General features: G+C 36.9%; 1 protein-coding gene across 1 annotated transcript in view; it reads right to left on the reverse strand.

Moving 5' to 3' along the window:
* Positions 1-5,669: 5,669 nt before the first annotated feature.
* The window catches only part of IQCH (IQ motif containing H), a 224,238-nt gene continuing 216,527 nt past the window's right edge, over positions 5,670-13,380 (reverse strand). The window contains exons 20-21 of the mRNA XM_044925394.1: positions 11,922-12,030; positions 5,670-6,385 (exon numbers count right to left, since the gene is read on the reverse strand). Coding sequence (XP_044781329.1) covers positions 12,019-12,030 — 12 coding nt within the window. The 3' untranslated portion in view covers positions 5,670-6,385; positions 11,922-12,018. The remainder of the gene's footprint in view (positions 6,386-11,921; positions 12,031-13,380) is intronic.

A 13,380-nucleotide genomic window follows, 5' to 3' on the forward strand; every position in this document is an offset into this window, starting at 1 on the left:
TTAAAATATGCATTTTTACTTTGCAATAAATATTTCATTTTCTTCTAATGTAGTGTATTCTCCTAGTAGATGATTTTTTAAAAACAACTTTTTGAGGTATAACTGACATTCAAACACTGCATGTACTAAAGGAGTACAACTTGATAAGTTTTGACACCTAGGAAGTCGTTTTCACAATCAATATAGTGAAGCCCCAGAATTTTCCTTCTGCCCCTTAGTAATCCTCCCTTTCCCTACTACCTACTTACCACCCCTGAGCACTATTATTGATCTGCTTTTTGACACTGTAGCTTGTATTTTCTAGAATACTTTGTAAATGGATATGTACTTTTTTAATTAAATTTTTTTCATTCAGCAAAATTACATTGAGATTCATCCATGTCTTTAAGTTTTTCCACAGTTCACTCCTTCTCATTGCTAAGTAGTATTTCACTGTAGGATATCCCACAATTTGTTTGTCTATCCACTTGTTGATAGATGTTTGGGTTGTTTCCAGTTTAAGGCTGTTACAAATAAAGCTGCTGTGAACATTCATGTATAAGTCTTTATATATGTTTCCTTTTCTCTTGAGTAAATAACTTGAAGTGGAATGGCTGGATCATACATTAAGTGTAGGAACATGATTTTTTTTAATGACTGAACAGAGGTCCTTTATTTAACCATAATTTTTAAGAATATTGTTGAACATTTAGAACTTTATGATTTTTCACTGCTGTTGCAAATGATATATAACTTTTTTTTTTTTTAACTATTTGGGGGCTGAGATGCTGACGGCGGCAGCCGAGTCGAGGCATCACGCGCCCGTGAAAGGCTCGCCGTCAGCGCTGTTGGGTGCTGGGAGCCGCGGTCCCGGTCCCCCAAACTGTCCTCGGCTGGGTGGGCGCTGCTGAACTGCGGCCTGCGCGCGCCACGTCTCGATATATAACTTTTTGACTTGGGAATATGGATATAGATATTCAACTTGAGGAAAAAAACCACCCAAGATAATGAGTAGAAAGAAAACCTGGAGATAAAGAATATGTTGTTAGAAAATTCTGAGTTTTTTAATGACTGCAAAAGAAGTATTTTGTGTCCTCTGCTGGGAGGTAAGGGCTTCCCAGGTGGCGCCAGTGGTAAAGAATCTGCCTGCCAATGCAGGAGACAGAAGATACTTGGGTTCAGTCCCTGGGTTGGGAAGATCCCCTGCAAGAGGGCATGGCAACCCACTCGGGTATTCTTGCCTGGAGAATCCCATGGACAGAGGAGCCTGGTGGGCTACAGTCCATAGGGTCCCAAAGAGTTGGACACGACTGAGGCAACTTAGCACATGGCACACTGGGAAGCAAAGTGGCATGAATTTTTAAATGAATCAAAATTTGAATTTCAATTTGAAGTTTATGTTGCTGTTTTGTTGTCAAGTTTATGGAACCATGATTTTATCATAACATTCCTTATGAGGCAACTGCAATAAACTTAGGTGTGGCCTTTTGTTTCTGGGAGCTATAATTAGCCATCTGGTATACTTTTTAACATTTTGTTAAATAAAAAAAATCTTAAAATGTAGCATTTTACTCACTTCTTTTTCTCTCCATATATGTATACAGTCACACATATATGATATGTATGATGATAAATGTGGAAAATGTGGAAGTGAGACAAAATATTTACAGAATGGAAAAGGAATGCTTAGAAGGGGAACCACCATCATAAAACCCCCAAACCAAAACACACTTATAGACGCCAAAGCTCTATTTTTCCATGTTATGTTTTAGGGTTTTCGTGTAACAAAACAAAATTTGTTTTTACCAACAGATTTTTAAGCAGCAGTGACATGCTTATTATTTACTGTTTTGGTATCTTTCCCTCATTTACATAAATACTCCAGAAACCAGCAGTTTAAAACTAATAAATGCAAGGGCCCTCCATCAAGTGCAATAAAGTTTCATAACCATGAGTTAGACTGTTAAAGTGAAAAATAAACCTATATATGTGGTTATGAAAGGGCTTTCTTGGGAAGTGTATAATCACATTTCAAAGTTAGAACTTCAATTTGAAGTTGCAATGTAATAATGATACTTAAACATTTATGCAGAATGCTTCATCTTTACAACACTTACCCAATATTGGTCAGTTAATCTCTACTGCTTCCCTAAGGAGCAGGTCATTTTTCTAGTTAGAAAGTTGAGAAAAGTATGGCCAGTTCAGAGAAAGGCAGGGCTGGGGAGACAGGTTTCTAGTCCTTATTATCCTGTGACTCTTTGGGATGTAACTCTTAATAGAATGCATCAGTATTCTGTTCAACAGAATTAGCAAAAAACAAAGACGGAAATAGTAGCTCAATCTGCCTCCTGCTTTTAGACATAGCCCTACCCTTGTGAGGTACACTTTTTGAAAAGAATGGGATACACAAAAGATACAAAAGAGTCACTGCACATTCATTTCATCTGCATTTACCACCCATTGGACCAAACTTCTTTCAGTGAGAAAGGTGAAGTCAAATGCTTCCTCCTTCCCTGCAACCTCTACCCTCACATTATCTTGGCAACTTAATTTCTAGTTTTCCAAATAAGATTTACTATGATTAACACATTTAAAGAGTTGAACAAATGTGTTATGCACATTAAAGCCAGAGGAACAGTAAAACAAAACTAATGAACATTCACATTTTTGGAGGTATAATTAATGTATGCTTGAGAAATTCTTAAACATTTAAATGTTAAAATACTTATTACCTTCCCCACAGGGACAGTCTTAGGAATTAATGAGATAACAAATGCAAAGTGCTTTGAGCTCTTCTGAAGAAAGGTGGCATAAAAATGATTATTAATTGTTAAAAGCTAGAAGATGATAACTAACATATTACTTAGGATAAAATACATCTTTTTATACTTGAAAAATAGGATGCTTGCAATTCTTGGAATGATACAGCTGAAGTAATGCTTCCCAAACTCCTCCTAGGTTACTCTACATCCTCTTGGAAGTCTTTTCCCATTTCTTAACACCCATCTTCCCAGTGAAACTGTGGGGCATGATTTCCCATATTCCAGATTCTCCCACACATACCTATCATCATCCTCCACCTTACAGATCTATCCCCATAGAATTCTACTGATGCTACTTTCTCTTCTGATTTATTTGATCATGTAGTTGTGATGCTTCACAATGCTGTCAGCTGCCCAAGTTTATGTTATGAGCAAGAAACACGTGTAAGTTAAACTATCTTTCTATGCTTTAAGCAACACATTAGAATTTGTTATAAAAGAGTAAGTCCCTTACACAATCTGGGACAAGTGAAACTGAACTTTCTACTTTATTTCAGTTTAGTTCAGTTGCTCAGTTGTGTCCAACTCTTTGCAACCCCATGGACTGCAGCACACCAGGCTTCCCTGTCCTTCACCAACTCCCAGAGCTTGCTCAAACTCATGTCCACCGAGTCGGTGATGCCATCCAACCATCTCATCCTCTGTCGTCCCCTTCTCCTCCAGCCTTCAATCTTTCCCACCATCAGGGTCTTTTCCGATGAGTCAGTTCTTCATATCAGGTGGCCAAAGTATTGAAGCTTCAGCTTCAGCATCAGTCCTTCCAATGAATATTCAGGACTGATTTCTATAAAACATGCTATTAATAGAATTTGTGTTGCATGTGTGCTAAGTATCTTCAGTCTTGTCTGACTTTTTGTGACCCTATGAACTGTAACCCTCCAGGCTCCTCTGTCCATGGGATTCTCCAGGCAAGAATACTGGAGTGGGTTGCCATGCTCTTCTCTAGGGTATGTTCCCAACTGGCGTCTCTTGTGTCTCCTGCATTCGCAGACAGTTCTTTACCACTAGCTCCAAATGGGAAGCCCAGAATTTGTGGTAAATGAGTTTAAATCTCAAATTTCATTCAGCCTGAGACATGGGGTGAGATACCTTCACTAAATCTCTGTTTTCTCATATGTAAAATGAGGACAGTAGTAGTATTTCTCCACATGGTGTTGTTGGAAAGATATAATTAAAAAATTTATATGGAGCTTCTAATACAGTCCATATCTAGCCAACAATGTGTTCAACAGAAGGTAAATGTAAGTAGATAGTGAAAAGTAGTTAAGCAGAAAGCACAATTTGCCACTGAACATCATTTAGTTTCTTTAAAACCAGTATAAAATAGGTAATATATAAAAGGAGATAATTATCATCATCCAGTAATGTGCTCCTAAATGTTTAGTTGAGTTTGCTTCTCAAACCATCACCAACATTCAATATTAAACAATGGGTCATTTCTCTCACAAAGATAGCTTTATGGTTAAATGTATGCTTTTCCCCAAAACTTGCTGAAAATGGCAATCACTTTCAAGAAATCCTCTTATTGACAAAGATTTCAGCTTCCCATTTAGAATAGTAAAAACTCAGTAATTTATACTGATGAATTTATGTTTAGGACACATTGTACACATATACATGATTTTTTTTCAAACTCAGTTTACCAATAGCACAGTATCTTTGCTATTCATATATGCTAAAAGATAATGGACTGTGCTTCTTTTCAAATATTCTGTAATTAAAACATTTCACTAATTTAATCTGGTCCTCTGGCTTCTTTCAGGTAATTACTTGAAGTGATTGTTTTATTATACCAATTTTTCTCCTTTGATTTTGAAGCCGTAGCTTTTTAAGTAGAGAACCTGACTCTCTATCACTTTCCAGTGAGACCTTAAATCTGAATATAAGGCCTGAATTTGGAAACAGGCATTCTGTGGTGTCTGTTAATGATAGAGGCAAGAAGGAAAGTGCATTGTTTGAGAAGCTGATTATGTGGGTAAAAAAAAAAAAGGTACGGGAGAGTGAACTCATTTTACTCTTGCCAGCAGCTTGAGGCCCAAGAGTGCTAATCAAAATTCACATATAAAAACTTCCCTGATAGATTTTAACAGTTTTGTACTATTAAGAAGGGGATCTCACTATGTGAAAGATCCACTGCTGTGCTGAACAAAACAGAGACAGTTTTCTTTTAAAGTCCAGAGCAGATGAGAGCCATAAGGAGACAGAGGGTTTCATTTACTCTCAGGACACGATTGTGCCAGTGAACTAATGAGTCTCCTGGACCTTATGTTGCTCTGGCTTCAATCGAGGCGAGACTCTAATGGGCATGTAGTACTTCCTATCCGTCAAGTGTCTGGACAATGGGCCCCTCATATGGATTAGAGCGATCTGGCAAGAAAAAGAGGTCATCGTTGTACCTAGCGCAAGCAGGAAACCTGGCTAATTACTCTACTTCCAACTATAGCAAAACAAAAGCTGACACACACACACACAAATGTTAATTGTTTTGCAGAAATTCAGCCTATAGCTGAGGCAGAGTTAACACATTATTGAAATTCCATAGGTAATAAATACCCCTCTTTTCCTCAACACACTCAAATAGTTTTAAGATATAAAGGTCATTCTTTAAAACAACTCTGATTTGTGACTTGCATATTTCACCCTTCAGTTAAGCTGGATGATGTAGAAATACTTTAAACAGTTACAAAGCAAACACCAAGAGTGTCAACACTGCATAATTTTAACACTTTGCCCTTTAAAAGGTACTGTTGAATTAAGCTTGTAAAAATCCTACTGCTGTATTAATGGAGAGCTAGAGAATACAAATGTTTATTCAAGATAGAGGGCTGAGTTACACTGTTAAACTAAGAGCAGATACTGCCACCTAGATACATTCTGATTCTTTATTTAACTAGATGTTGGCTTATTTTACTTTTTGAAAAATGGTAACAACAGACAATGGTGGCTGGCACAATAAAAAGACAATGAGTGACAAAAGATCACTTTACAAATCCACAGAAATGTAATTTTCTTGGGGAAAAAGAGACATTTCCATTTTGTCAAATAGCGAGGATTAAGCCATTATTCAATTTTTTACATGCAGAAGACAAATTATTATTAGGAACAGGAAGAGAAAACTTTATAGAATTTTTTTTTTTAAACTTCATAATCCTGAAGTTTATAAAGAGAGATGCAGAAGTGATATTAGTCAGACTTGTAACTTTCTTGATAGCTTATTTCTTCCTGTGTTTGGGAAGAGGAAGAGATTGATTGAAATGATAACACAAATAGGTTTTGGTTTAATAAGTAAAATAAGATTACTTAATAAACAGTTTTTAAAGAAAGCATTACATTATAATCTATTCTGTTCCCCTTCCTAGCAAACAAAGCAAACTAACTTTCCCTTCCTTTTATTCCTAACAGAAAAATGAATGTTGCCCATTTTTTGGCTTCAGATTGGAATCCAAAATCAGTAAAGTGTTCCAGGATCATTCATTTATCAGGTTTAGAGAGAGTTTTTAATGTTTGGACTGTAGGTTTTCTTCAAATCTCAACTTGTTTTCCTCTGTTACTCCTAGAATGTCTTCAAGGTCATCAATGGCAGCCTGTAAATGAACAGTGAAAATAATATTTGTTACTTAAAGACCTCTTACAAGTCTTCCATCCAGTCCCTCAAGCATTTCCTCCTTTTTAAAGTTGAGTATGGTTTAGATCAGTTATGCTCAAAGTGTGTTCCACTAACCAGCAGCCATCTATTAATTGTTGGTTTTCAGTCTTAACGAAATGGGTTAAAAACTGAGAGGATGAACTTGGAAACCTTTATAGAGATTTTTGTGTCTATTAAATATAATGAAAAAATGGGTTTCTGTTTAATATGTATTTGATTTTTTCATTTTATTTTTCTAGTAATTCATTTTTGTTGTATTTCACATATGTATCGATGGATAATAGATCAGAAAAAATACAACAAACAGGTCCTTCATTGCAGTTAATTTGAGATGCCCTGGTCTGCTGCTGCTGCTGCTGCTGCTAAGTCGCTTCAGTCGTGTCTGACTCTGTGCGACCCCATAGACGGCAGCCCACCAGGCTCCACCGTCCCTGGGATTCTCCAGGCAAGAACACTGGAGTGGGATGCCCTGGTCTAGTCACCCTAAAATGAAGACTAGTCGGCTGATGGGAGCATTTATATCCGTTGGTTTGGGGGAGGAAAAGTGGCACATTTCCATGCATTTTATTTATTTATTTATTGAGGTAAAATCCACATATCATAAAATCCACCCTTTTAAAGTGTATAATTCAGTGGGTTTTAGTATATTCATAAGAAACCATTACTCTATGTTATTCCAGAACATTTTCATCACCTGAGTAGAAATTCTATACCCATTATCTGCCATTCCCCATTTTCTACCTCTCCTACCTCCTGGTAACCTCTTATCTATTTTCTATCTCTGTGGAATTGCCTACTCTGGACATTTCATGTAAATGAGTCATATAATGTGTGGCCTTTGTGTCTTAGCATAATGTTTTCAAGGTTCATCCATTTTGTAGCATGGATCAGAACTTAATTACTTTTTTATGGCTGAATACTATTTCATTGCCTCTGTTACCTATTTTTACTTTGGTTGTTTGCACTTTAGGTATTATACCTAAGAAACCATTGCTAACCACAAGATCACGAAGATTTATACTTAGTATTCCTATGTATGAAATATTATTCATTTAATATGATGGAATTCACCCATTTATCTGTTGATGGATATTTGGGTTGTTTCTACCTTTTGGCTCTTATGAATAATGTTTCTATTAACACTAATATATGTTTCATATGAGCATATATTTTCAGTACTCGGGTATAAAACTAGGTGTGGAATTGCTGAATCATATGGTAATTTTGTTTAACATTTTGAGAAAATATGAAACTATACATGGCAATGACACCATTTTATATTCCTATCAGCAATATGTGAGGGTTCCAGTTTCTCCATATCCTTGTCAGTGTTTGTTATTATGTCTTTTTGATTGTAGCCATCTTAAGTGTGTAATGGAATCTTGTGGTTGATTTGGATTTCCCTAATAACTAATGATGTTGAGTGTTTCTTCATGTTTTTACTGTGTATTTGTATATCTTATTTGACAAGTTTATTTAAGTCCTTTGCTCACTTTTTAATTGGGTTATTTGTTTTTCTGTTGTTGAATTGTAAGAGTGCTTTATATACTGTGGACACTAGAGATATCATATACATGATTTGGAAATAATTTTGGCACTTCTCTTAAGTTGTCTTTTCACTTTTGTAAGTATCCTTTGGTATACACAGAAGTTGTCAATGTTGATGGAATCCAACTTAGTATTTTTATGTTGCTTGATTGCACTTAACATATCATATCTGAGAAGCCATTGCTAACCACAAGGTCTTGAAGATTTATACCTGTTTTCTTCTAAGAATTTAATACTTTTAACTTTTACATTTATGTCTTTAATCCAATTTTACTTAACTTTTGTATTTGCTATGGAGTTGAGAGGTACAGCTTCATTCATTTGCATGTGGATATCCATTTGTCCCAGCACTATTTATCAAAAAGACTATTCTTTTTTCATTGAATGGGCTTGGCGCTTGTTGGAAGTCAATTGACTGTAAAAGTGAAGATTTGTTTTTGGACTCTCAATTCTATTCCATTCATCTATACGTCTGTTCTTATAACAGTACCACATATTCTTGATTACTGTAGCTTTGTAGTAAGTTTTTAAAATTTAGAGGCCCTCTTTGTTCTTTTTTCCCAAGATTATTTTGACTATTTTGGATCTCTCAAATTTCCAAATGAATTTTAGGATTATTTTGTCAATTTCTGCAATAAAGCCAGCTAGGATTTTGATAGGAATTGCAATGAATCTGTGAATCAATTTGGAGGGTACTGCCATTTTAGCAATGTTAAGTTTTCTGTTCCATAAACATAGAATGTCTTTCCACTTATTTAGGTCTCCTTTCTTTTATGCTGTTTTGTCGTTTTCATCAGACAGGTCTTGTACTCGTTCTGCTAAACTTATTCATAAATATTTTATTCTTTTTTATTTAAAAATTAATTTTAGATTGTTCATTGCTGATATATGGAGATACAACTGATATTTATATTAATATATAGCTATTGGGTCTTAAAAACTTGCTGAATTTGTTTATTAGTTCCAACAGATTGTTTCTGACTTCTTTAGGATTTCTATATACAAGATCATGTCATCTGTGAATAAAGAGAGTTCATTTCTTTTCAAACTTGGTGCCTTTTATTTCTTTTTCTTGCCTAACTGTCCAGGCTAGAGCCTTCAATATAATGATGAATAGAAGTGGTGAGAGCAGACATCCTTGTCTTGTTCCTGATCTTGGGGGGAAAGCTTTCAGTCTTGCACCATTAACTATGAGGTTAGCTGTGGCTTTTTCCCAGATGCCCTTATCAGGTTGAAGAAGTTACTTTTTAGTCCTAGTTTGTTTGAGTGTTTTGTTTAATCAAGAAAGGGTGTTAAGTTTTGTTAAATGCTTTTTCTTCATCATCTTTCATTTTTATTTGGCCTTTACTTTGCTGGTAAATCCTTGTTTACAAACTGAAAATACTTATCAGGCTGCATTAGGATAGTAGACAAAAATACTACCAAAAATGAATCTATTACACTTTTTAAGTTTTTAAAAGTTATTCCTATTTTATCGAGATTTAAAGTTTTTACCTTTGAACCTTCTGCTAAGACACTTCAGTCGTGTCTGACTCTGTGCGACCCCATAGACGGCAGCCCACCAGGCTCCCCCGTCCCTGGGATTCTCTAGGCAAGAACACTGGAGTGGGTTGCCATTTCCTTCTCCAGTGCATGAAAGTGAAAAGTGAAAGTGAAGTCGCTCGGTCGAGTCCAACTCTTTGTGACCCCATGGACTGCAGCCTACCAGGCTCCTCCGTCCATGGGATTTTCCAGGCAAGAGTACTGGAGTGGGGTGCCATTGGGTTAAAAAAAAAGTCAAGATAGCAATGATTCACATGAGATGCAGAAACCATGAGATATTTAAAAACTACTGGCGGATGCATGTTGATGGATGGCAAAACCAATACAATATTGTAAAGTAAAAAAAAATAATAATAAAAAAATTAAAAATAAAAGTAGCTGAGAAAGCGAAAAAAAAAAAAAAGCTACTTAAGAATATCCGACTTTTGGTGATTTTTAAAGTCAGACAAAGGGCAGAGAGAAAAGGCCTTATTTTGTCAATAGCAGTTGGCTCTGCCAACCTCAAGTCCAAGGTTGGAGTCTACTAAGTCTGCATGGTTTGGGGGATAAACTCTGTGCCTTAGTCTGCCCAGGCTGCTATTACAAAACACTATAGATGGGGTGGCTTAAACAACAAAAATTTATTTCTCACATTTCTGGAGGCTGGGAAGTTTGAGGGCAAGGCGCTGGCTCTTTCTGTTCCTGGTGAGAGCTTTCTTTCTGGTTTGCAGACAGCCATCTTTTTGCTGTGTTCCCATTTAGTGGGGAGACAGAGACAGAGAAAGACAGAGAGAAAGAAAGAGTGCAAGGTCTGTGGTGTCTTATAAGGACACTAATCCCATCATGAGGATCCCACCATTATGACTTCATTTAAACATAATTACCTCCCAAGGTCATCTTCTTCATATATTATCATACTGGGGATGAAGAGTTCAACACGTGAACTTTGGGAGAACATAGTTCAGTCCACAGCACCATCTGATCCTGACTATTAGCTGTATTTGGACAGACTAAACTGATCACATGCATATAGGCTCAGAATTTCACACATCATGGTAACAGATGAAATGATGCTAGCTGACAGGAACTTAGAATATAAACGATGAGCACAGATCCTTAAGAAAGTCCAGTGAAAGTTGATGCAACACATAAAATCACTCTGAAGAGCAAAGCATTACTATCATTATTACTGTTATAGAGGGACTCTTGAGAGTCCCTTGGACTGTAAAGAGATCAAACCAGTCAATCCTAAAGGCAATCAGTCCTGAACAGTCATTGGAATGACTGATGCTGAAACTGAAGCTCCAATACTTTGGCCACCTGATGTGAAGAACTGACTCCATAGGAAAACCTGATGCTGGGAAAGATTGAAGGCAGGAGGAGAAGGGGACGACAGAGGATGAGATGGTTGGATGGCATCACTGACTCGATGGACATAAGTTTGAGCAAGCTCCAGGAGTTGGTGAAGGACAGGGAAGCCTGGCATGCTGCAGTCCATGGGGTCTCAGAATCAGACATGACTGAGTGACTCAACTGGCTGAGCGGGACTGGGCCCTAGCTCAGGGAAAAAAAAAATTCAAAATTTTTATTTTTATCAAGCTTTTGTTGGGCTTTCCATTTAAGAGAAAAATCATATGTGGTTTCTGATTGAATCCCCTGAGTTACTTGACCCATTCAAACAAGATGAAGGCTGACTGGGAACCAGATGCACACTCCAGTGAGCAATATCAAGTGTTTGTCTCTGTTTAGCTGATATTTTAAAAATTTTGGTATATCTTGCTCTCATTTTCTAGAGTTTAGAGAATTCTAGACAGTTACACGACTGGATTTCCTGAAGCAACATCCTTAGGTGACGTTTGGAAGCTTCAAAACATTATGATGATATACCTGTCCCACTTTAGCAAAATGGGGTGGAGCAGATGGCTTACAAACATACTGAGGTTTTCTTCTGTTTCTCCCTATACACGTTGTCCTTCCTGGGATTGGAGAACTTTTCTGGCTCTAGAAACTTAGACTTCCCAGGAATCCTTAGCCAGATATCGTATTATCTGAAATATAGGTAGCTTATAGTCAGGATTTTTGGTCCTGACAGTCTCTGTTTTGGCTCCATTGTGGCACTTCAATGTCACCTTCAACATCAGAAAACCCTGTTGTCTTGTAAGCTTAGATTTGGAAATAGCAGCAAGTTAAAACAAGTCTACTATATTTAAAGAAAAAGTTTCAAACTATTAAATTTAACTAACAGGTTCAGTGGGAACCTTATAATATTGACCCTACATGCTGTAAAATATGTACCGCTTACAATGAAAAAAAAAATGGTTTAGCACTTGTTTACAATACAGCATGAGGTATTTTCAGCCCTTGTATAGAAATTAACCAGGATCGTTAGTTAATTAACACCTCACCTTAAAATTGGTCTCGCCTTGCATATTAGGTGCTGATATTTCTTGATGGATGATGAAGAGATTGCGAGCAAAGGTCATGAGGACCCCCTGGAGATCTTCACCGATTGTTCTGTTAATGATATCCAAACAAATGAGTTTACCAACGATTCCCCTCACATGCTTAAAAACAATCACCCTCTCATTTGTGCCTGTCTGGTGATGGAATTTAATGAGTATTTTCAATCTCACAAGGTGGCAATCTTCAGGGAGATATGAAAGATGAGGCTCCATTTTAACTTGTCAACAAAAAGGATTTGTGTAATAAATATTTTTTATTAATCAACATAGCAGAATGTAGGAACAGGTTCAGTCATTCCTAGCAAAAGGCCACCACTGAGCTAGGACACTAGAATTAGCTCATTTTAAAAATTGTTAGTTTAAGAGAATTGTTTCTCAGTGTAATTCATGCTTAACAATTTACTTGCCTACAGAGACATTGGCACCTCAGTATTCTGGAGACTTTCATCTAGGGTTTATTTTCTGTTTCATGTATACAAGTGATTCCTGCCACTTAGGAATGCATCCCATCTATGTGCAGAGGAGAATGTGCCCCATTCATGAATAGCTGTCTTTATAAAGCTGAACACACATTTAAAGAAGATTTCAGAGAACTTGGAAACCATCTTGTAGGACTAAATTATGGTCAGTGAACATTCCCAAACCACTAGATCATTGTAAATTTTAACTTGGAAACAAGGTACTTTCCTAGCAATTATTCAAACCTTTTTTAATCAAAGGAAAAAATAGATTAAATGAATGCATTAATTTTAAAAAATTGTTCTGTCCTGAGGGGGTGAACCTAAAGAGCTAATGCCTCTTAAGGCAGCTGCAAATAACTTTGGGATTACTTCTTTGCCAGTTGTTATCTGTAAAATAAGTCACCGTAGAGTCAGGCTTAGGCCCTTTTGGAATGGCTTCCTTACAGCCTGATTGGGCTTTCCTTGGATCAGGTTGGAAGTAGAAATCTTCCTAGTTCCAAGACAGGAGACCAGAGCTCTATGCCTTGCTACTGACTTTGGGGAAGCTACTTAAGCTCTCTGGGTCTTCATTTCTTTTCTCTGAGATGAAGGAAGTGGACTAGACAAGTACTTCCAAACTTCTTGAGTTACATTCCCCCAATCCAAGGACCACCTACTCCTACCCCTTATAGCTACTGAACATTGGTATCTTTTCTTTTAATAGAAAAAACAATAGCCAAAGGCAAATTTTTGTTGTTGTTGTTCAGTCATTAAGTTGTGTTGGATTCTTTGCTACCCCATGGACTGCAGTATGCCAGGCTTCTCTGTCCTCCACTATATCCCAGAGTTTGCTCAGATTCACGTGCATAGAGTTGGTGATGCCATCTAACCATCTCATCCTCTGCTGCCACCTTCTCCTTTTGCCTTCGATCTTTCCCAGCATCAGGGTCTTTTCCAATGAG

Source organism: Bubalus bubalis, chromosome 11, assembly GCF_019923935.1.
Source record: "Bubalus bubalis isolate 160015118507 breed Murrah chromosome 11, NDDB_SH_1, whole genome shotgun sequence".
Classification (NCBI taxonomy): domain Eukaryota; kingdom Metazoa; phylum Chordata; class Mammalia; order Artiodactyla; family Bovidae; genus Bubalus; species Bubalus bubalis.